Genomic DNA, 24,982 nt, shown 5'->3' with positions numbered 1-24,982 from the left:
CACTGACTCTACGCACAGCCCCGTGTACACTCTCCCTCATCACTGACTCTACACACAGCCCCATGTACACTCTCCCTTATCACTGACTCTACACACAGCCCCGTGTACACTGTCCCCCATCACTGACTCTACACACAGCCCCGTGTACACTCTCCCCCTAATCTGACACTACCCACTCATTTGATAAACAATTAGGAAATTGGGTATGAAATAGTAATCTTGTGGTTTGTGTAGTTTATTGCCACATGGAGAGGCACATTTACCCAATTAGTCAGGGAATCATTTATGAAATGCTCCAAAGCACTGCCTGCCTTTGAACCAGACGAATCTGGGAACTGAATGCCGTGCACCGGTCCAGATTGTGTGACGTACCTGATGTTGAGAGGGATTGTTCCTCGATGCCCACTTTGACCACCTGTGAAAATCACAGAATAACAGCCTGTAACACTAGCAATCAGATCTTTAACAGGTCAGGCAGCATCTGTTCTGAGAAATCAGAGTTAACGTTTCAGGTCCCATGACTTTTCATCAGAATTGATTCTACTTACCCAGAGCATTCTGAGGAAGGGTCACTTGACACACAAGGTATACAAGATAATGAGAGGCATAGATAGAGTTGATAGTCAGAGACTATTTCCCAGGGCAGAAATGGCTAACACGAGGGGCCATAGTTTTAAGCTGGTTGGAGGAAAGTATAGAGGGGATGTCAGAGGCGGGTTCTTTACACAGAGAGTTGTGAGAGCATGTTGCCAGCAACAGTTGTGGAAGCAAGGTCATTGGGGTCATTTAAGAGACTGCTGGACATGCATATGGTCACAGAAATTTGAGGGTGCATACATGAGGATCAATGGTCGGCACAACATCGTGGGCTGAAGGGCCTGTTCTGTGCTGTACTGTTCTATGTTCTATTGACCTGAAGCATTAACTCTGATTTCTCTCCATAAATGCAGCGAGACCTGTTGAGGTTTTCCAGCAGTTTATTTTTAGTTCTGATTTCCAGCATCCACAGCTCTCTTGGTTTTTAATTAGATCTTCATCTCCTGAATGGCTTCAGTATCATCTGCATTTTTAATAAAGCATATAATCTTGAAGACATTTGTCGGTTTGCCGTGATCTATGGCTTTATTCTCATCTACGAGTTTAATATGATCTGTGGATTTAATGTGATCAATGGGTTAATGTAATCTATGAGTGTCTTGTGATCCATAGGTTTACTGTGATCTTTGGATTTAATGTGATCTATGGGTTTCCTGGAATCTATGGGTTTACTATATAGGTTTACTGTGAGCCATGGGTTCTTGAAGAGCTTTGAGTTTTACGGTTTAATGGGATCTTTGTCATAACAGTCTACTAATAGATTCTCATTTGGGAGCATGGATTTTTAAAAGGGATTTTTAAGTTTGTGACTTACTAACCACCTCATCTTACACCTGAGATGATCACTGATGAACTGTTTACACTGTTGAGTTTATAATATACCGAAATACGAGTGAACGCAGGTTACTACTTACTTAGTAAGAGCTCAGGTCAGAAGAATCAGGTTTCAATTTGATCCTAGTTAAAGAAGAATTTCAATCAGACTGAAGGGTAAGATTTTCAGTACAGGACAGCAGGTCATTTGATAAGCGAAGCAGCTTCTGAGGTTTGCAGAATTTCCAAGTTGTGAGAGTTTGTCAGAATGGAAAAGGAATCCAGGCCCTCAGATCCAAAAGTAAGTTTTAAACCTGCTTCAGCAGTCCAAGAAGCACGATGGGAAGGAATCAGTTATGTAAGAATATAAACACTTAGGATAGCAGGATATTTCTCTGGGATTGATCAAATGAAAAGGATATCGATGAGTAAAAGGTTGAATTCTTGCTGTTTATGCTAAAACAATTAAAGCTGGCTTTTTAAATCTTTGTGTAATTACAGTGTCTCACACCAACCAGTGGAAGCATTTGGAGAAGGATGACTGAAGCAAGGTGCTAGCCAACAGAACAGCCATAAAGATCATCTCAACAACAGAGCCTGGAAACAAAAACACAACGGGCAATCTAGGCCCGAAACGTCAGCTTCTGTGCTCCTGGGATGCTGCTGGGCCTGCTGTGTTCATCCAGCTCCACACTTTGTTATCTCGCATTCTCCAGCATCTGCAGTTCCCACTATCTCTGATACAATGGACAATTGTCCTTTCAGTCCTTTCCCTCTGTCTCTAATCTGCTTTACTGCGTGTGTATCTGTGTGTGCGTTTGTCAGTGAGAGAGAGGCGTGTTTACAAAGGGATTTAATTAGCCGTGTTATATGACATTGGTTTATAACTGTTTAACAGTAGCTAGAGTCAAACTAGTTGTAATACATGATGTGGAGGTGCTGGTATTGGACTGGGGTGGACCAGGTCAGAAATCACACAACACCAGGTTATAGACCTACAGGTTTATTCAAAAACACGAGCTTTCGGAGCCTCGCTACTTCTTCAGGTGTTAGTGAAAGAATGAGTATCAGACACAGAATTGATAAGTACAAGATCAAAGGTTCACACCATTGAAGAAGATGTACTAAACAAACCGAAGATGCTGTTAAACCTTTAATCATTAGAAGGTTTGGAATAATTACAAGGTTTTAATTGAATAATACATATAAATAAATGCCTGAATTCCTTTCAAGTCACTGCCCTGAGAGAACAAAAGGTTTTCTCAGCGTAAAGAAGGGGTGACATTTTCGGTTAGACAGTGCATGTTAGATGTGTGGCCCTGTTTAGAATCTGTTTGTGTTTTGGTTTATAGTCAGACTGGTTTTATTTCTAAAGTAGGAATTTATAAAACACCACATTGACTGGCTGCCTATAACTGTGTGCTTTTATAACAAAATATATCTGCAAATATAAATTCACCCTACAGATTCACGTGTGTGTGTGTGTGTGTGTGTGTGTTTTGAGAGTGAGAGAGAGAGAGAGGGAGTGCGTGTGTGTATGGGTGGGTGGGTGTGTGTTTGAGAGAGAGAGTGTGTATGAAACCTGGTTCATGCTTTCTGTCAATTTGGGCCTGAAGGTCAGGGAAATGACAGAATTCTGTACGCTTTATAAAATCTGTAACTGCTAAGACACGCCCAGAAATAGCACAGCGCAATTTCCAGTCCTTTGTCTCAGTGAGACGTAATAATCAATGAATGAAGTCATCAACTTAGTGTATACCACAAGCCAGCTAGAGTTTATAGAAAAATCAAGGGAATTTGGTGAAAAGGTAAGCAAAGCTTTTAAGGAGATTCCAACCAGAGTTGGATGCCTTTGATGAATAATCTTTGCTGATAATAAACAGATTAATACAAAATAAACAGTTGGCAGGTTACAATTCAGGGCAGTGGTGAGACCATATTTGGAGTACTGTGTACCGTGATAACAGAGTGTGGAGCTGGGTGAACACAGCAGGCCAGGCAGCATCAGAGGAGCAGGAAAGCTGATGTTTCGGGCCTAGAGCCTTCTTCAGAAAATGTGTACTGTTTTGGTCACCTTACTAAATGAAGGTTGCAAACACACTGGGGGAGGTTCAGAGAAGATTTATGAGACTAACATGTGGAATGGCAGGTTGTCTCCTGAGGAAAGGTGGGACAGGCTCGGATCTACTCACTGGGGTTTAGAAGAGCAAGAGGTGACCTGACTGAAAAATATAAGATCCTGAAGAGTTTGGCAGTATGGATATGAAGAGGATATGTCCCCTTAGGAGAGAATCTAGAACTAGGGGTTCACTGTATAAAATCAGGGGTCATCCATTTAAATGAAAATGGAGATTAGGTAAACTTCTTTTCTCAGAGAGGGAACTGTCTTCCTGAAAAGGTGGTGGAAACAAAGTCACTGAATAGTTTAAAATCACAGGTATATTGATTCACGGCAAGCAGCGCATGAATGATTATTAGGATAAGTAGGAATGTAGATTTGAAGGTGCAATCAGGTCAACCATGAACTTAGTAATGACAGGGTAGGCTTAACGGGTCTCTTCCTGATACTACTTCAGACACTGCTATTTGTTGGGCTCATTAAATAAGCCTGGTGGTGTTTTGCTTTAAATTTTGCATTGTTTTTTCTGTTCACTTTTGGGCTGTGGGGTGCATTGCTGACTGGGCCCAGATTTATTGCCTATCCCCAGCTATACTTCAGAAGGTGGTGGTGAGCTGACTTCTTGAACTGCGGCAGTCCATGTGCTGTAGTTGATCTTCAATTCTCTTAGGGAAGGAATTCCACGATTTTCATCCAGTGGCTCTGAAGGAACTGTGATATATTTCCAAATCAGGATGGTGAGTGACTTGGAGAGGAACTTGCAGGGGGCGGAGTTTCCAGATGTCTGCTGCCCTTGTCCTTCTAGATGGAAGTGGTCATGGGTTTGGAAGGTGCTGTCTAAGGACCTTTGGTAAGTTTCTGCAGTGCATCTTGTAGATGGTACACACTGCTGCTACGGAGTGTCGGGGGTGGGGGGAGTGGGATGTTTATGGATGTGGTGCCAATCAAGTGGCTGCTTTGTCCTGGATGAGGTCAAGCTTCTTGAGTGTTGTTGGGGCTTCACTCATCCAGGCAAGTGGGGAGTATTCCATCACACTCCTGTCCTGTGCCTTGTAGATGGTGGGCAGGGTTTGGGGAGTCAGGAGGTGAGTTACTCACCGCAGTATTCCCAGTTTCTGGCCTGCTCTTGTAGCCACACTGTTAATGTGGTGAGTCCAATTGAGTTTCTGGTCAATGGTAACCCCCAGGATGTATAAAGTGTGGGATTCAGTGATCATAATGTCATTGAATGTTAAGGGACTGTGGTTAGATTGTCTCTTGTTGGTGACAGTCGTAGCCTGGTATTTGTGAGGCACAGATGTTACTTGCCACTTGTCCAGATCTTGTTGCATGTGAACATGGACTGCTTCAGTATCTGGGGAGTCATGAATGGTGTTGAACGTTGTGTAATCATCAGTGAACATCCCCAGTTCTGACCTTATGATGGAGGGAAGGTCATTGATGAAGCAGTTACTCATGGTTAGGCCTAGGACACCATCCTGAGGGACTCTTGCAGCGATGTCCTGGAGCTGGGATGACTGACCTCCATCAATCACCATCGTCCTACATGACAGGTATGACTCCAACGAGAGGTGAGTTTTCCCCCGATATCCATTGATTCCAGTTTTGCTAGGGGTCCTTGATACCACACTTTGTTAAATGCAGTCTTGATATCAAGGGCTGTCACTCTCACCTCACCTTCTGGAATTTAGCGTTTTTGTCCATGTTTGAACCGAGGCTGTAATGAGGTCAGGAGCTGAGTGGCCCTGGCAGAACCCAAACTGGGCGTCACTGAACAGGTTATTGCTGAGCAGGAGCTGCTTGATAGCGCTGTTCCTGACACCTTCCATCACTTTACTGATGGTCAAGAGGAGACTATGGGGCGGGAATTGGCCGGGTAGGATTTGTCCTGCTTTTTGTGTACTGGATGCACTTGGGGGCAATTTTCCACATGGCCATGTAGATCCCAGTGTTGTAACTGTACTGGAACAGCTTGGCTCGGGGAGCGGTGAGTTCTGGAGCACAAGTCCTCAGTGCTATTGCCGGAATGTTGTCAGGGCCCCCAGCCTTTGCAATATCTAGCATCTCCAGTCGTTTCTTGGTATGGTGTGCCGTGAATTAAGTTGACTGAAGACTGGTATCTGTGATATTGGGGACTGCCAGAGGAGGTCAAAATGGATCATCCATTTGGCATTTCTGGTTGAAGACTATTGTGAAGATGGTGATGGATATGGTTTTAGGGCTTAATAGATCAAAGAATAAGGGGAAGAAACAGAAACAATGTATTGAGTTGGATAATCAAATACAATCATATTGAATGACCTTTTTTTCCCATTTTTGTATGTTTTTATGAATGTTTCAGCCTTATGTTCTGCACTGAATCATTGAGGATGGGGATATTTGTGGAGCCTCCTTCTCCAGTGAGTTGTTTAATTGTACAACTGGATGTGGCAGGGCTGCAGAGCTTAGATCTGATCTGTTGAAAGCTGTTTCTGCTGTTTGGCATGTTTTTTGCCCGGTGTTGACACCTCGATTTTACATATGCCTTGTGATGTTCCTGGCACTCCCTCCTGCACTCTCCATTGAATGTTATAGCTGAGCACTTAGAAATATAGAACATGATTACATTAGATTAGATTCCTTACAGTGTGGAAACAGGCCCTTTGGCCCAACAAGTCCACACCGCCCCTTGGAGCATCCCACCCAGACCCATCCCCCTATAACACTCACACCCCTGAACACTACGGGCAATTTAGCATGGCCGATCCACCCTCACACCTGGGACCCCAAATCTACCCCCACACCCCGGTCCCTAAATCTACCCGCACACCCGGGACCCTAAATCTACCCCCACACACAGGACCCGGGACCCTAAATCTACCCCCACACCCGGGACCCTAAATCTGCCCCCACACCCGGTCCCTAAATCTACCCCCACACCCGGTCCCTAAATCTACCCGCACACCCGGGACCCTAAATCTACCCCCACACACAGGACCCGGGACCCTAAATCTACCCCCACACCCGGGACCCTAAATCTACCCCCACTGCCGGGACTCTAAATCTACCCCCACACCCCGGTCCCTAAATCTACCCCCACACCCGGGACCCTAAATCTACCCGCACACCCCGGTCCCTAAATCTACCCCCACACCCGGGATCCTAAATCTACCCCCACACCCGGGACCCTAAATCTACCCCCACACCCCGGTCCCTAAATCTACCCCCACACCCGGGACCCTAAATCTACCCCCACTGCCGGGACTCTAAATCTACCCCCACACCCCGGTCCCTAAATCTACCCCCACACCTGGTCCCTAAATCTACCCGCACATCCGGGACCCGGGACCCTAAATCTACCCCCACACCCGGGACCCTAAATCTACCCCCACACCCCGGTCCCTAAATCTACCCCCACACCCCGGTCCCTAAATCTACCCCCACACCCAGTGCCTAAATCTACCCCCACACCCGGTCCCTAAATCTACGCCCACACCCGGTCCCTAAATTTACCCCCACACCTAGTCCCTAAATCTACCCCCACACCCGGTCCCTAAATCTACCCCCACACCCCGGTCCCTAAATCTACCCCCACACCCGGTCCCTAAATCTACCCGCACACCCCACTCCCTAAATCTACCCCCACACCCGGTCCCTAAATCTACCCCCACACCCGGTCCCTAAATCTACCCCCACACATCCAGGTGCCATGTTTTCTGCAGTCTTCAACATATCATTGATGACGACAAACATCTCACAAAGATCACCCCTAGGACCCCATTTCTGTCCTTCAAACAACCACCAAAAATTAACAGGCCTTCATTCCCAGCAAACCACCCAGCCTTCAGGACAACATTGACCACAACAGCACACAACCCTATCATGGCAACCTCTGCAACACACGTCAGATCATTGACATGGACACTACCATCTCACATGGGAACACCACCCACTACGTGCATGGCAGATACACCCGTGTCTCGGCCCATGTTGTCTATGTAGTATGCTGCAGGCCAGCATGCCCCAAGGCATGGTATATTGGTGGGACCATACAGACGCTTTGATAACAGGTGAATGGACACCGCAGAACAATCACCAGACAGGGAAGTTCCCTCCCAGTCGGGAACACTTCAGTGCTGAAGGACATTGAGCCTCTGATCTTCGGGTAAGTGCCCTCCAAGGCAGACTCTGAGATACACAACACAGAATCACTGAGCAGAGACTGACAGCCGATTCCATTCTTGTGCAGACGGCCTCAACCATGATTTTGGGATCATGCTGCACTACATGTGGCTCTCCCACACCATTCAGTATTCATAAAATCTTCCTTACTGTCCTGTTTTAACACCATCACCTTGGTAACATGTTATGATCTCTCTACCTTAATTAGTTTGTACAGTGTTGAGTTACTTTGTACTTTGTTAGACCCTCCGAAAGTGACTCTTAGACCTATTGTGTTATTCCTGTTGAGACAGTAGGAACTGCAGATGCTGGAGAATCTGAGATAACAAGGTGCAGAGCTGGATGGACACAGCAGGCCAAACAGCATGTAAGCAGCAGGAAAGCTGATGTTTCGGGCCTGGACCCTTCTTCAGAAAAAAGGGTCTGAAGAAGGGTCTAGGCCCAAAATGCCAGCCTTCCTGCTCCTCTGATGCTGCTTGGCTGCTGTGTCCATCCAGCTCCACATCTTATTTGCTTTGTCGCCATCACCACCCTATTTTTAATGTTTTGTCATTATCTCTCTGCCTCATTTGGTTGGATTGTAGGTCATCCCATTTGCTTGCTATTAGCTGTTGACCCTTTACTCAAACCATCGGACACTTTTGATCACCTGCAGAGATTTACTATTTGACATGTGACTTAGACAATTTGTATGATTTTCTGATCTCTCTGCACTTGACCTCTCTGCGTGCAAATTCTGTGCCTGTGTGCTTTTCTTCACTCCACTGACAAAGGAGCAGAGATCAGAAAGCTTGTGATTTCTAATAAACCTGTTGGACTATAACCTGGTGTCGTGTGACTCCTGACCTCAGAAAGATATTGGAATCATAGAGTCATACAGCACAGAAACACAACCTCTGGTCCAACCCGTCCATGCCCAAACTAAATTTGCCATTTGCCCATAGTCCCATTTTCCTGCATTTGGCACATATTCCTCTAAATCTCTTCAGAGATAGTAGGAATGCAAATGCTGGAGAATCGGAGATAACAAGGTGTGGAGCTGGATGAACACAGCAGGCCAAGCAGCATCAGAGGAACAGGAACGCTGGTGTTTTGGGCCTAGACCCTTCTTCAGAAAAAGAAGAAGGGTCTGATGAAAGGTCTAGGCCTGAAACATCAGCTTTCCTGTTCCTCTGATGCTGCTTGGCCTGCTGTGTTCATCCAGCTCTAGATGTATGTATCTGTCCAAATGTCTTTTAAATATTGTACCTGTACCTGCATTTAGCATTTCTCTGCCAGCTCATTCCAAATATGTACCACCCTCTTTGAGAAAAAGTTGCCCCCAAGGTCCCTTTTAAATCTTTCTCCTCTCAGCTTAAAATTATGCCTTTTTGTGTTAAACTCCCAACCCTTGGGAAAAGACATTTGCTATTCACCCTATCCATGCCCCTCATGATTTTATGAACCTCTATAAGGTCACCCCTCAACTTCCTATGCTCCAGGGGAAAATCTTCCCAGCTTATCGAGTTTCTCCTTAGAATGCAAACCCTCCAGTCCCGGGAACATCAACTATTAAGGAAGTAACTGCAGCACATTTGGAAACTGAAGTGGAAATCATATCTGACTAACTTATTAGAATTTTGAGGAAGTCTCAGCCAGAGTGGGTAGAGGGGAACCAGTGGATGTGCTGTACTTGGAATTCCAGAAGGTATTCCACAAGGTACCTGACAAAAGGTTAAGCCATAAGGCCCCACAGTGTTAGAGACAGTGTATTGGCGTGGATAGAGAATTGGCTCATGGGCAGGAAACAGCGAGTGGGGATAAGGGGATCTTTGTCAGCTTGGTGACCTGTGACCAGTGGGTTCCACAGGGGTCAGTGCTGGGACCACAGCTGTTTACAATATATATTAATGATCTGAAGGAAGGAAGTGAATGTAATGTAGCCAGATTTACACATAACACAAGAATAGGTGGAAAGGCAGGTTGTTGGAGGGATACAGTTAACGGACAGAAGCTAGCACACAGGTACAGCAGGTAATCAGGAAGGGCTAATGGAACACTACCCTTATTTCAAGAGGGTTGGAGTATAAGAGTAGAGAAGTCTTACAGTAACTGTAGTAGGTGCTGGGGAGACCATATCCAGAATACTGTGAGCAGATTTGGATGCATTATTTAAGGAAAAATATTAATTAATACCAATTAATACTAATACCAATTAAGGAAAAGGGGTGGTGTGGACTTGTTGGGCCAAAGGGCCTGTTTCCACACTGTAGGGAATCTAATCTAATCTAATCATTTCATTGGAGGCAGTTCTGAGAAGGTTCACTGGGATGACCCCGGGTACAGAGGGGTTGTCTTATGAGCAAAGATTTATCAGGTTGGGACTTTATTCACTGAAGTTCAGAAGAGTGAGAGGTGATCTCATTGAATCATACAGGATTCTGAAGTGGTTTGACAGGGTAAATGCTGAGAGGATGTTTCTCCTCATGGGAGAGTCTAGGACCAGAGAGTATATTCTTTAGAATAAGTCTATAAAACAAAGAAGCACCAATTTAAGACTGAGATGAGGAGGAATTTCTTCTCTCTGAAGGTTGAGAGTCTCTGGAACTCTTTGCCATAGAGAGCTGTGGGGGCAGAGTCCTTGTGTCTATTTAAGGCTGAAGCAGATTGATCCTTGATCAGTCGGGGATCAAGGGTTATAGGGAAAGCACAGGAAAGTAGAAATGAGGAATGCTGGATCAGCCATGATTCTACTGAATAATGGAGGCAGGCTCAAGGGGCCAAACAAATTACTCCTGTTCTTATTTCTTTGGGTTTTGTGGCAATAACATTTTGAGAATCTTTTTTGTGATAATGTTTGACATGGGTGTCATTTTTGGGTATTTTAAGAAATGTGCTCCTCAGTGCAGTGAAAGCAACAAAAGTGCAGGTTTAACTTAAAAATATGCATGACATTAATGTGTATAAATTTACTAACTTTACAAGAAACTATTAAACCATTTTCACCACTTGGATGGTTTGATCTGAACTGGGACGGGAGCACCAGTGGAGGCTGAGACTTTATCCACCTCCACCTTCTAGTCCCAGTTTGATAATTGTGCATCTCTTCAGAATGTAAGTTAGCAATATGTAGGTGTTCAGGGCTTCTACCTTCAGTGGCATCTGAGCAATGCTGGAGAAGACCAAACCTCACCAAAGCAAAGGCAGTAAGTTTAAAAATCCAAAAGCTGACCAATCACTGAACTGGAAATACTTACACCAACGAAGGGGATGAATTTCTGGCAGGAATCCTCATCGGGGCTGATGTGAAAGAAAAAAAGGAATATTATTCACGCTTCAATGGCTGTCTAACAATTCCAACTCTAAGATTGCTGCTACACTGTCCAGGTGCCACTGTTAAACCAACTATACACATGGATTTTAGAACTCTACCTGGAGAAATAGTCGAAAATCAAATCCCATCTCCTGAATTCATTTCAAATCAAACGCCTAAAAATAATCACAAATCACCCCCCCAAATAATCTCAACTCAGTCCCTCTGAAATAATCTTATCAGTCCCTCTGAATAATCTCAAATTGGACCCACAAAATAACCTCAAATCAACCTCTCCGAAGTAGTCTCAAATCGGTGCCACAGAATAATCTCAAATCAGACCCAGAAAATAATCTCAAATCAAACCCACCAAATAACCTCAAGTAAGATCCTCTGAAATAACCTCAAATCAAGTCTTGAGAGATTATTTCAAATCAACCCCACAAAATAATCTCAAATCAACCCCTTTGAAATAATATCAACCAGTCCCTAAATAATCTCAAATGAGGCCCATGAAATTATTCTAAATCTCATCCTCTGAAATAATCTCATATTAATCCCTTGAATAGTCACAAATCAGGTCTACCAAAACAATCTCATATTAATCCACCCAACATAATCTCAAATCAACCCCCAAACTCAAATCAGACCCACTAAAACATCCTTAAATAAATCCCTCTGAAGTAATGCCAAATTAGCCCCAATATAAACTCAACTCAGTCTGTAATAATCTATCAAATAACCTACTAATAACGAAAATAATATCAATTCAAATCTGAAATAATCTTGTGTATGTGTGTGTGCGAACGTGGTGTGTGTGTGTGTGTGTGTGTGTGTGTGTGTGTGTGTGTGTGTGTGTGTGTGTGGAAGTAGGATACCATAACAGGCAAAAGAGAATGATCTGTCCACCATTCTGTGTCACAAGCACAGCTTCAATTCTAATGCAACACCTTTTGCTATTAATGCACTGCTCCAAACTGTAGACCTCAGCTAGGAACTGCCCAACTGAATGTGCCTTCCTCTAGTATGTTACACTGGCACTTCTCCCCCAGTTACTCAACTTACTAAAACACTGAAGAACAGTATGCAGGTTAGACAACATCTTCCAAACCTATTTGTTCAAACAGACTGAACTTGATCTACTGTACTGTAAGTTTCCTCATGACAGTCACGGCGCACAAATTTCAGGACAGGAGACAAATACAACAGTGTATCTGCAACAGACAAACTCAAGCTATAAGGTGGCACTTTCCAGCACAAACATTGGAAGTTGAACAGGAGATACCCCCTCTGCTGGTCTCGACATTTTAATAAATTTGTTTGTAGAATGTGAGCATCGTGAGCTGGGACAACATTTATCGCACAAGCCTAATTGTCACATGATCTGAGTGTCTTGACAGTCCCATTTCTATAGGTATTTAAGGAATAAAAGTAAGATTAGGCTGAAGTAAGATTAGGCCCAATCAAGGATAGTAGTGGTAAGTAGTTTGCGGAGTCAGAGGAGATAGGGGAAGCACTAAATGAATATTTTTCAACAGTATTCACTCTAGAAAACGACAATGTTGATGAGGGGAATACTGAGATACAGGCTACTAGACTAGGTGGGATTGAGGTTCACAAGGAAGAGGTATTAGAAATCCTACAGGAGTGTGAAGATAGATCAGTCTCCTGGGCTGGACGGGATTTATCCTCGGATCCTCTGGGAAGCCAGGGAGGAGATTGCTGAGCCTTTGGCATTGATCTTTAACTCATCATTGTCTACAGGAATAGTGCCAGATGACTGGAGGACAGCAAATGTGGTTCCTCTGTTCAAGAAGGGGAGTAGAGACAACCCTGGTAATTATAGACCAGTGAGCCTGACCTCAGTTGTTGGTAAAGTGTTGGAAAAGGTTATAAGGATTCATAATAATCTAGAAAAGAATAAATTGATTAGGGATAGCACGGTTTTGTGAAGGGAAGGTCGTGCCTCACAAACCTTATTGAGTTCTTTGAGAAGGTGGCTAAACAGGTAGATGAGTGTAAGCCGGTTGATGTGGTGTATATGGATTTCAGCAAGGCGTTCGATAAGGTTCCCCAGAGTAGGCTATTGTACAAAATGCGGAGGAATGGGATTGTGGGAGATATAACAGTTTGGATCAGAAATTGGCTTGCTGAAAGAAGACAGAGGGTGGTAGTTGATGGGAAATGTTCATCCTGGAGACCAGTTACTAGTGGTCTACCGCAAGGGTCGGTGTTGGGTCCACTGCTGTTTGTCATTTTTATAAATGACCTGGATGAGGGCGTAGAAGGATGGGTTCGTAAATTTGCAGACAACACTAAGGTCGGCGGAGTTGTGGATAGTGACGAAGGATGCTGTAGGTTGCAGAGAGACATAGATAAGCTGCAGAGCTGGGCTGAGAGGTGACAAATGGAGATTAATGCAGACAAGTGTGAGGTGATGCACTTTGGTAGGAGTAACCAGAAGGCAAAGTACAGGGCTAATGGTAAGATTCTTAGCAGTGTAGATGAGCAGAGAGATCTCGGTGTCCATGTACACAGATCCTTGAAAGTTGCCACCCAGGTTGACAGGGCTGTTAAGAAGGCGTACAGTGTTTTAGCTTTTATTAATAGAGGGATCGAGTTCCAGAACCAAGAGGTTATGCTGCAGCTGTACAAAACTCTGGTGCGGCCGCCCTTGGAGTATTGTGTACAGTTCTGGTCACCGCATTATAAGAAGGATGTGGAAGCTTTGGAAAGGGTGCAGAGGAGATTTACCAGGATGTTGCCTGGTATGGAGGGAAGGTCTTATGAGGAAAGGCTGAGGGACTTGAGGCTGTTTTCGCTAGAGAGAAGAAGGTTGAGAGGTGACTTAATTGAGACATATAAAATAATCAGAGGGTTAGATAGGGTGGATAGGGAGAGCCTTTTTCCTAGGATGGTGACGGCGAGCACGAGGGGGCACAGCTTTAAATTGAGGGGTGAAAGATATAGGACAGATGTCAGAGGTAGTTTCTTTACTCAGAGAGTAATAAGGGAATGGAACGCTTTGCCTGCAACGGTAGTAGATTCGCCAACTTTAGGTACATTTAAGTCGTCATTGGACAAGCATATGGACGTACATGGAATAGTGTAGGTTAGATGGGCTTGAGATTGGTATGACAGGTCAGCACAACATCGAGGGTCGAAGGGCCTGTACTGTGCTGTAATGTTCTATGTTGGCAGTTAAGCGTCAATCACATTGCTGTGTGTCTGGAGTCACAAGTAGGCCAGAGCAGACAGGGATGGTAGATTTCCTTCCCTAAAGGATATTCATGAACCAGGTGGGTTTAGCAATGGCTAAATGGTTACTGTTAGGAGAGATTTTAACTTCAAACTGCAGACCTCGGTTGGGACAAAAGGACAAACAATGGAGGTAAGGTTGCATTGCTAGTTAAAGAGGATATTAAGGCAATAGTGAGAACAGATTTTAATTATAGTGAAGTGGGATCTGTATGGGTAGAACTTAGAAATATCCAATGGGAATGGACAATACTGGGGTTGTAAACAGAACCTCAAACTGCAGGGTGATGTTGGGGAAGACATCAAACAGCAAATTACGAGATATATGCAATAAAGGTACAGCTGTAACTATGGGTGACTTTAATCTGCTTATAGATATATATCCTCCTCACAGCTCACCCTCCCACCCAGCCTTGTGTTGTCTGCAAACTTGGAGATATTACATCTACATCAGTAATATATATTGTGAATCGCTGGGGCCTAAGCACTGATCCCTGCGGTACCTCACCAGTCACTGCCTGCCTCTCAGAAAAAGAGTAGTAATACCATAGAACAGGAGATCCTGGAGTATGTATCGGATGGGTTTCTGAACCAATACATTGAGAAACCAAATAGAGAACAGGTCATCCCAGTCTGGGTATTGTATACTGAGAAAGGAGCAATTGGAAATGTTGTTGTGTGAAACCCTTTCGGGGGGTAAGCAGCCAATAATTCCTCATCGAGACAGAGGCTGACGTCGCTGATTCTGAGATTAGAGACCTGAATTTAAATACAGGAAACTATGATGGTATGGGACATGGGCTGCCTATGATAAACTGGGGAATATGACTTAAAGGGATGATGGTGGAAAGGAAATGCCAAACTTTGAAACAGCGTGTGCAGGAAATGCAATAGTTGTTCATTCCTGTCTGGTATGAAAGCTTATTGGAAAGGTGGCCTGCCCATAGCTAACAAGGGATTATATAAGATCCAAGGAAGGGACACACAAACTGACCAAAAAGATCAGTAGGTCCAAGGATTAGTATCTCCGAGGATTCGGAGCAGTTAAGAGGACGGAGGGATTGATTAAGAAAAGGAAAATAGATCACCGGAGTAAACCTGCAGGCAACATTCAAACTGACGTTAAAAATTTCAACAGATATGTGAAGAGAAAAATATTAGTGAAAACAAACGTAGGTTCCTTACAGTCAGAAACAGGGGAAGTTATAATGGGGACGGAAGAAATGTCAGACCAGTTAAATACTAACTTTGCTTCCATCTTCATAAAGGAGGAATTGTCCCAAACATATTGGGGAGCACCAGGTTCAGTGAGAGTGAGGAACTGAAGGAAATCAGTATTAGTCAGGAAATAGTGTTGGGGAAATTGATGGGGTTGAAGGCTGATAAAATTCCCAGGGCCCGACAATCTACATCCCAGAGCAGTTAAGCAAGTGGCTTAGAAACAGAGGGTGCATTGGTGTCATCTTCGAAGATTCTATAGACTGTGCAGCTGTTCCTATGGGTTGGAAGGTAGTTAGTCTAACCTCATCATTTAAAACAGGACATAGCGAGAAAACCAGGAACCACAGGCCAGTCAGCCTGGTGTCAGTAGTGGGGAAAATGTTAGTCCACTATAAAAGAATTAACAGCCAAGCACTTAGAGAACAGTGGCAGGATTGGACAGAGTCAGCATGAGTTTACGAAAGGCAAATCATCCTTGATAAATCTACAGAAATTCTTTACGGTTGTAACTGGTTGATATAGGGTAGGCAGAGGACTTTCAGAAGGCTTTTGATTAGGGTGTAAAATTAAAGTAATGGGATTGTGAAAGTGTGTGAAATGGATAGAAAACTGGTTCAGGCCGGAAACAAGGAGTAGGAATAAATCAGTCTTTTTCTGAGAGGCAGGCAGTGACTAGTGGGGTACCACAGAGGTCAATACTTAGGCCCCAGCGATTCACAATATATATTACTGATGTAGATGTGGGAACTATGTGTAATATCTCCAAGCTAGCAGACAGCACAAGGCTGGGTGGGAGAGTGAGCTGTGAGGAGGGTGCAGCGATGTCTCGGTGTGATTTGGACAGGCTGAGGGAGTGGGTAAATACACAGCAGATACAGTATAATGTGGATAAATGTGAGATGGGATCAGGAAGGCAACTTATGATCTGAATGGTCAGAGATAATGGGAACTGCAGATGCTGGAGAATCCAAGATAACAAAGTGTGGAGCTGGATGAACACAGCAGGCCAAGCAGCATCTTAGGAGCAAAAAGCTGACGTTTCGGGCCTAGGCCCTTCATCAGACCCTCTGTGTTCATCCAGCTTCACACTTTGTTATCTTATGAACTGAATGGTGATGGATTGAGAAAGGAGGAGGTGCAGTGAGGCCTGGGTTTCCTTCTATACCAGTCGCTGAAAGTAAGCATGCAGGTGCAGCAGGTAAATGGGATGTTGGTCTTTGTAGTGAGAGGATTTGAGTACCGGAGCAGGGGTAAAAACAGAAGTTGCTGAAAATTCTCAGCGGATCTGGTAGCATCTGTGAAGAAAAAAATCAGAGTTGATATTGCGGGTCTGGTGACCTTTCCTTAGAACATTGTTAACTCTGATTTTTTCTTCACAGATGCTGCCAGCCCTGCTGAGCACTTCCAGCAACTTCTGTTTCAGTTCCTGATTTACAGCATCCGCAGTTCTTTCGGTTTTTACGGGAGCAGGGGTGTCTTGCTGCACTTATACAGGGCTTTGGCATGAATACACATGGAGTATTGTATGCAGTTTTGGTGTCCTTAAAAAGTCATAAAATCATATAACACCGAAACACACTTTGAAGTTGGTTGGCTCGCTGAGCTGGTTAGTGGTTCCGCAGACGTTTCATTACTGTGCTGGGTAACAGCCTCAGTGCAGCCTCCAAAGAAGCGTCGGTGTGTTCTCCCGTCTGGTTGTTAAACTCTGGGGTCCGTTGAGATGGATTGCCTCACTTCTGGGTTTCCTTCACAGTGGAACGTATATGGGGTCGAGTTCAATGTGTTTATTAATAGCATGCTTTGTGGAGTGCCATGCTTCTAGGAGTTCCCATGCGTGTCCCTGCCTGGCCTGTCCCAGGATCTTGGTGTTGTCCCAGTCGAAGTGGTGGTTCTCCTTGTCCATGTGGATTGAGATGAGTGAGTACTGGTCGTGTCTTTTTGTTGCCAGTTGGTGTTCATGTTCTCTTGTTGTTAGTTTCCTTCCTGTCTGTCTGATGTAGTGTTTCTCTCAGTCTCCGCAGGGATTTTGTCGATGACATTGGTCCTGTCCATAGTGGGGAGTGGGTCTTTGGTTCGGGTCAGCAGTTGCCGTGGGGTTGACATGGGCTTGTGTGCCACTAGTGTCGGTGTGTTTTCCCAACAGAATTTCAAACCCTGGAGTCCCGTACAGGCATGGGAATTTCTAGAAGCCTGGCACTCCATGAAGCATGCTATTAATAAACACATAGAACTCGACCCCATATACATTTCACTACGGAGGAAACCCAGAAGTGAGGCAATTCATCTCAATGGACTCCAGAGTTTAAAAACCAGGCAGGAAAACACAGCAACGCTTCATCAGGGGCTGATTAGATTAGATTCCCTACAGTGTGGAAACAGGCCCTTCAGCCCAGCAAGTTCACACTGCCCCTTGGAGCATCCCACCCAGGCCCATCCCCCTATAACCCACACACCCCTGAAGACTACAGGCAATTTAGCATGGCCAATCCACCTAGCCTGCACATCTTTGGTCTGTGGGAGGATACCCACGCAGACACGGGGAGAATGTGCAAACTCCACACAGACAGTTACCCGAGGGTGGAATCAAACCTGGATCCCTGGTGCTGTGAGGCTGCAGTGCTAACCACTGAGCCACCGTGCCACCCCGGACAGACAGGAAGGAAACTAACAACAAGAGTACATGAACACCAACTGGCTACAAAAAGACACGACCAGTACTCACTCATCTCAATCCACATGGACAAGGAGAACCACAACTTCAACTGGGACCACACCAAGATCCTGGGACAGGTTAGCCAGAGGCTGCACTGAGGATATTACCAAGCATGGTAACGAAATGTCTGTGGAACAAACCAGCTCAGTGAGCCAACCAACCTCAACACCCACAACCGAGCTACAGATCTACTCCAAATCTTAGGGAAATAGACCCTTCAGTCCAATCAGTCCATGCTGACTATAATTCCAAAGTCAACTACTCCAACCTGCCTGCGCTTGGCTTATTTCCCTCCAACGAATTTCTTATTCATGTACTTCTCTAAATGTCTTTTCAATAGGGTAATTGCACCTGCATCCACCACTTTGTCTGGAAGTTCATTCCACACACAAACCACTCCCTGTGTAAACAAAAAAGCCCCCATGTCTACTTTTTAAAATCTTTCTCCTCTACCCTAATATCACCTACCCTAGGCAAAGGACACATGCTATTCATGATTTGATAAACCTCTATAAGGTCACCCTTCAACCTCCTACTCTCCAGTGAAAAAAGTCTCATCCTATCTATCCTCTCCCCATCACTCAAACCCTCCATTCCTGGCAACATTTCTGGAGAACTGTGTGCAGTTCTGGTTGCTCTGTTATAGAAAAGATATTATTAAACTGGAGAGGGTTCAGCAAAGATTTACCAGGATATTGCTGGGAATAGAGGGTTTGAGATATAAAAATAGACTGTATAGGCTGTGCCTTTTTTCACTGGAGTGTAGGATGTTGAGGGGTGATCTTACTGAAGTTTATAAAATCATGAGGGGCACAAATAAAGTGAATGACATGGATCCTTTCCCTAGGGTGGGGGAGTTCAAAATTTGGGGGCATATTTTTGAGGTGAGAGGAGAGAGATTTAAAAAGGGCAAGGGGTAACATTTTTCTACAGAGAGCAGTTTGTGTCGGAGTGAACTGCCAGACGAAGTGGTGGATGCAGGCACAGTGGTAACATTTAAATGACATTTAGACAGGGAAGTGAATAGGAATGTTTGGCAGGGAAATGCACTGGGTTAGTTCCAGAACATGGTTGGCATAGACTGGTTAGACTGAAGGGTCTGATTCCATGCTGTATGGCTCTATGACCAGACAGTTCAGAAACAGGGGTCAGAGTTTAAGAATATGGAATAGGCCATTAAGGACTGAGATGAGGAAAAGTGCTTTCACCCAGAGAGTGGGGAGCCTGTGGAATTCACTGTCACAGAAACTGGTCGAGACCAAAACATTGAATGGTTTGAAGAAAGAGGTTTTTTTTATTCATTCATGGGATTCACATCATTAGCTATTCCCACATTTATTCCCATCCCTAACTGCCCAGAGGGAAGTTGAGTGTCACCTACATTGCGTGGGTCTGGAGATATACTTAAGCCAGACCAGGTCAGGATGGTATATTTCCTTCCATGAAGAACATTAGTGAACCAGATGGGGTTTTCCTGACAATCGGCAACAGTTCTAAGGTCATTGTTCGACTCTTAATTCCAGATTTTTACAGAAATCAAATTTTGCTATCTGCCACAGTGGGACTTGAACCCATGTACCATAATCTATGGATGGATGACTCATGACAATAGCACACCATCAGCTCCACTTACTGTCAAAGGCCACATGTGAACCCTGACAGTTATGACCATCTCAGCCCATGTTCACACACATTCCCTTTCCTAAAGCTGAGTCAAGTGTTGGAAGTTAAACCAAAAGAAGGAAAGATTAATATATTTCCAGCGAGAAACGTTTTCCACAAGGTGGAAAGTCTATAACTCGGCAACACGGTGTAAAAATGAGAGCCAATTTTTCAGGAATGTAGTTTGCAAACACTTCAACACACATAGGGTGGCAGCAGTTTGGAACTCTCTGGTACAAGTGGGAATTGATGCTGAATTAGTTGTTAGTTTTAGATCTGATGCTGAAAGATTTCCAGCAACGAACAGTTTTAAAGGATATGGAGCCAGGCTGCAGATAAGCTCCCCTGGAAACTTCCTGTTCCTGCTGCAGTCACATCAGTTCCATGTGACTCTATGAGCCTTCCTAAATTGTCAATTCCATCCTTTGAAAATGAATGCAGTTGGGATCCAAGCTGTTCAGATAATTCAGCAATGCTAATATTGAGTTGGCTGTCCAACTCCTGGGGCTAACTAGCTGAGAATTAGAACATATACCTTCACCAGCTAGACAAACACAAAGCCTTAGGTGGTGACAAACTGTACATAAAACAGACCACAGCACAAGAGCAGGTACAGATCAACCAAAGTCAGTTATTAAGGGTGACAAGAGAGAGAACAAGACAGCGTGTCTGACGAGAAGATGAATGTGCGGAACACACAGGCAGATACCTGATATAAAAATCAAAATACAGGCTCCTTTTCCTTGATGCATAAGAAAATTAAAAACATAGTGTAAAAATTACCTGAAATTATAAATGATAAAAATATTCAAGAGGGAAGAAAAATAAGAGACAATAGCAGTGCATGAGGAGTCTGTTACTGTGAAGCTAACAAATATAAATATATATACACATTTGATTGAGAAACAGAGAACTGGTTCATTCTACCTCCAGTTTATCAGCACTGTCTGCTCTGCTGTTAGAGTCTAACAATTAAGTAACTGTTTGCCAAGGGAGTCAGAACTTCACTTAATCTGGAATGCTTCATATTAGGTGGGATGTGAGTTTAGATCGTGAATAATGCTGCTAGGAATTCACTGAATGCATGATAAGATCACCACGTTAATGGACGAGGTGGCCTGAATTTAGATACATTTATCCAGCTAATCTGAGGCAGGTCGAATGCCAGACTGAAGTGGCCTTCAGTTAAAACAGATCTTCAAATTCCCAGACTATACCAAGTCCAAAGACTAAACACAGAAGTTCACTTATTACAAGGGTGTCTTAAGAAAAAGCAGAACTCTTCTCCAGTGAAAACTCAGACTTCTTAGCTCAAGTTTTACCTTGAGAATTGGAGAAATGCAGAATTAAAAGGGCAGGGAATTTTATTCATCTCACAGCTCAGTATGACTGCATTATCTCACACTGATTTGACATTCAATATTATAGATCATGGAACAGAGTTTGCCATGCAGACAGTTTACACCATAATCTCCCAATTTTGTAATGATCATTAGATTAGGAAAACATGCCAGATCGCCAAAAACAAGTCAGGAATGAGAAAGACAATTCAGTCCATAAAGAATGGGACCTTTCAAAAAACTTTTTAATGAGAGATGTAACTAATTAGATTGGACAGGCATTGCACGATGACAGCAAAGCAAGGAAATTGTTTGAAGAGTCACTGGACTCGAAATGTTAGCTCTTGTTTTTCTCTCCACTGATCCTGCCAGACCTGCTGAGTTTCTCCAGCAATTTCTGATTTTGTTATGGATTTCCATCATGTGCAGCAGTTTGTCTGATTTCCCTCTCTCTGCAAATACACATCAAGAAACCCTGGACAGGTTAGGCCAGTGTAGATCATGACTCCATGTTGACATTACCAATTGTGTAGGAAATTCTATTCCTTCAGTACAACAGTTTCATCTTGGAGTGAGCCTCCTTCTCCACTGAACTGTTTAAACGTCCACCACTACTGACAAGTGGATGTGGCAGGACTGCAGAGTTTAGATCTGATCCATTGGCTGTAGGATCCCTGAGCTCTGTGTATCACTTGCTGCTTTCGCTCTTTGGCATGCATGTACTCCTGTTTGGTGGCTTCACCAGTTGACACTTCATTTTCAGGTATGCCTGGTGCTGCTCCTGGCATGCCCTCCTGCACTCTCCATTGAACCAGGTTTGATCCCCCGACTTGTGGTAATGGTTGAGTGGGGGGATATGCCAGGCCATGAGGTTACAGATTCTGCTGCTATCGATGGCCCACAGCGCCTCATGGATGCCCAGTCTTGAGCTGCTAGATCTGTGCGAAGTCTGTCCCATTTAGCACGGTGACAGTGTCACACAACATGGAGGTTATTCTCAATGTGAAGATGGGACTTTGTTTCCACAAGAACCGTGCGATGGTCACTCTTACCGATACTGTCATGGACAGATGCAGCTGCAGCCGGCAGAATGGTAAGGATGTTTTCCCCTCTTGTTGGTTCCTTCGCCACTTGCTGCGGACTCAGTCCAGCAGCTATGTCCTTTAGGATCCGACCAGCTCGATCAGTAGTACTGCTGCCGAGCCACTCTTGGTGGTGGACGTTGAAAACCCCACCCAGAGTACATTTTGTGCCCTTGTCACCCTCAGTGCTTCCTCTAAGTGTTGTTTGACATGGAGGATTCATCAGCTGAGGGAGGCTGGTATGCGGTATTCTGCCAGAAATTTCCTTTCCCAAGTTTAACTTAATGCCACATGGGATTAAGATCCAAAGTCATTGTTGAAGACTCCCAGGGCAATACCCTCTCGACTGCATCCCACTGTGGCACCACCTCTGCTGGGTGTGTCCAGCTGGTGGGACAGGACATATCCAGGGATGGTGATGGTGGTGTCTGGGACATTGTCTGTAAGGTATGAATCTGTGAGTGTGACTGTCAGGCTGTTGGTTAACTAGTCGGTGAGGCAGAGCTTCCAGTTTTGGCACTAGCCCCCAGATGTCAATATCGAGGACTTAGAATCATGGAATTCCTACAATGTGGAAGTAGGCTATTTGGCCCATTGAGTCCATACTGAGCTTCTGAAAGCATTCCACCCAGACCAACCCCCTACTCTTTCCCTGTAATTCTGAACCTCACAAGAAGAGCACCCTGCACAGTATTTTTGAGAATTCCTGTTTCATTTTCTGTGTTAAGAGTCCCACAGCCTTGTGTCCTTGTTCTGGTTAACTACTGCTTGTAATATCAAGCAAGAAAGACCGAGAGAGGAATGTGTTCCCACAAACTTCCAAAAGCAATCCCAAAGCTCTATAATTTGCCTAACCAGCACAAGAGAATTCCACAAATTAAGAGTGCAAATGGGGAATTTCCTGGGAAATGGAATATCAGAGGAGGTCTGGATTAGACCAGAAACCTTGAAATTCTTGCTGGAAAGACTGTACCAAAAGCCCACTAGCATTCAGAATGCAGGTGTCAAATTCAGCAGGCTCACTCACCTCTTCTGTTTGTAGGTCAGCATGGCCTCAGATATTGGCAGCTGATGTGACATGTTGGCACCTGACACGTACTGCATGATCCGGCCAATGATGTCAAACGTTTCTGAGGGACAACAGTATCAGAGAAACACACCGTAATAGAGAGGGCAACAGCAATGCAGCACAACAGTGCCCCAGCATTTCGTAATTGGCTAAACATACTGTGACAATACAATGTGGGTGCACAGAATACGCTGCCGGCAGTGGTAGTGGAGTCAGATATATTAGAGACATTTAAGTGACTCTTGGATAGGCACATGGAAGATAGTAAAATGAACAGTATGCAGGGTAGTTTGATCTTGGAGTAGGATAATAGTTTGGTACAACATTGTGAGCCAAAGGGCCTACTATGCTATGATTTACTTTTCTGAAAGGGTGGCACTCCCTCAGCACTGACCCTCCAACAGTGCGCGCTCCCTCAGCACTGACCCTCCGGCAGTGCGGCACTCCCTCAGTGCTGACCTTCTGACAGTGTGGCCCTCCCTCAGGACTGTAGTATCTGTCAGCCTTGTGCTTTTATTTCATATTCTTGTCTACAGAGTATAGTTTGAATAGCAGTGCTGGAGCTAAAGCTGGGCCACTGCTCCTTGTTTATTTGCATGTCTTGAACAGTCAGTGGGGGAAAGCTGAGTGTGATCTGTCATGTGTGTTTGCATTCTGTGAGCATGTCATTGAAAGAAGCTGGCTCTGACTGCGTTACATTGATACACAGAGGAATCCCCCCACTCCTACCCTGTGATGGGTACCTGCAGTTGGAGGCTCTGGCTTGCTGAAGAGATCCCTCCATGCAGAGTCCATGAAGGAGCTGTTGTACTTGTTGTCAACCGATGCCAAGTATTTTGCGAGAGGATGAGAGCCTGAGAATGACAGAATCAAGAATAATTACCAGGCTGAGTGGCTGCGTCGGTGAATTGCTTTGTGAGGACAATGCTGAATCACTCTGGATTTTTGTTATTTTAACATTATACCCAACGCACCAGTAGTTCAGAGAAGTGAGGATCAGCATCAATGCCAGGGCCATGTTAACAAAGTGTGAAGCAGGATGAACACAGCAGGCCAAGCAGCATCTCAGGAGCACAAAAGCTGACGTTTCGGGCCTAGACCCTTCATCAGACAGGGGGATGGGGAGAGGGTTCTGGAATAAATAGGGAGGGAGGGGGAGGCGGACTGAAGATGGAGAGAAAAGAAGATAGGTGGAGAGGACAGTATAGTTGGGGAGGTAGGGAGGGGATAGGTCAGTCCAGGGAAGACGGACAGGTCGAGGAGGTGGGATGAGGTTAGTAGGTAGGAAATGGAGGTGCGGCTTGAGGTGGGAGGAAGGGATGGGTGAGAGGAAGAACAGGTTAAGGAGGCAGAGACAGGCTGGGCTGGTTTTGGGATGCAGTGGGGGAAGGGGACATTTTGAAGCCAGGGCCATGTGGCTGGATTTAATTTTACTGCTGGGGTTATGTGGCCTGGGGATTTGGGTCAGGTTGGTGATCAGCTATGCTTTTACTGAATGACTGAACAGGTTCCAGGGGTTGAAAAGCTCTCCTGTTCCAATTATTTTATTACATTACCTGCTTTTTCCATTGGCTCCAGTCTGTTCTTCCAAGACATCTTGTGATTGGCGTTTGGTATGCTTGCCTTTATTGGTCAGTGCATTGAGTATAGGAGTT

At 44.7% G+C, this 24,982-nt stretch overlaps 1 protein-coding gene across 2 annotated transcripts in view; it reads right to left on the bottom strand.

Annotated features, from left to right (window-relative positions):
- The window catches only part of zmp:0000000755 (phosphofurin acidic cluster sorting protein 1), a 335,491-nt gene that overhangs the window by 11,476 nt on the left and 299,033 nt on the right, over positions 1-24,982 (bottom strand). Inside the window, exons 17-21 of one of the 2 annotated variants that reach the window (XM_059645081.1) lie at positions 24,071-24,181; positions 23,286-23,388; positions 20,546-20,578; positions 10,927-10,969; positions 373-415 (exon numbers count right to left, since the gene is read on the bottom strand). In XM_059645081.1, the coding sequence (XP_059501064.1) occupies positions 373-415; positions 10,927-10,969; positions 20,546-20,578; positions 23,286-23,388; positions 24,071-24,181 (333 nt within the window). The remainder of the gene's footprint in view (positions 1-372; positions 416-10,926; positions 10,970-20,545; positions 20,579-23,285; positions 23,389-24,070; positions 24,182-24,982) is intronic. The other variant, XM_059645082.1, reaches the window with a different exon arrangement.

The sequence above is a fragment of the Stegostoma tigrinum genome, chromosome 4 (genome assembly GCF_030684315.1).
Source record: "Stegostoma tigrinum isolate sSteTig4 chromosome 4, sSteTig4.hap1, whole genome shotgun sequence".
In the NCBI taxonomy this organism is placed as follows: Eukaryota; Metazoa; Chordata; class Chondrichthyes; order Orectolobiformes; family Stegostomatidae; genus Stegostoma; species Stegostoma tigrinum.
This window is presented reverse-complemented; position numbering and strand designations above follow the sequence as displayed.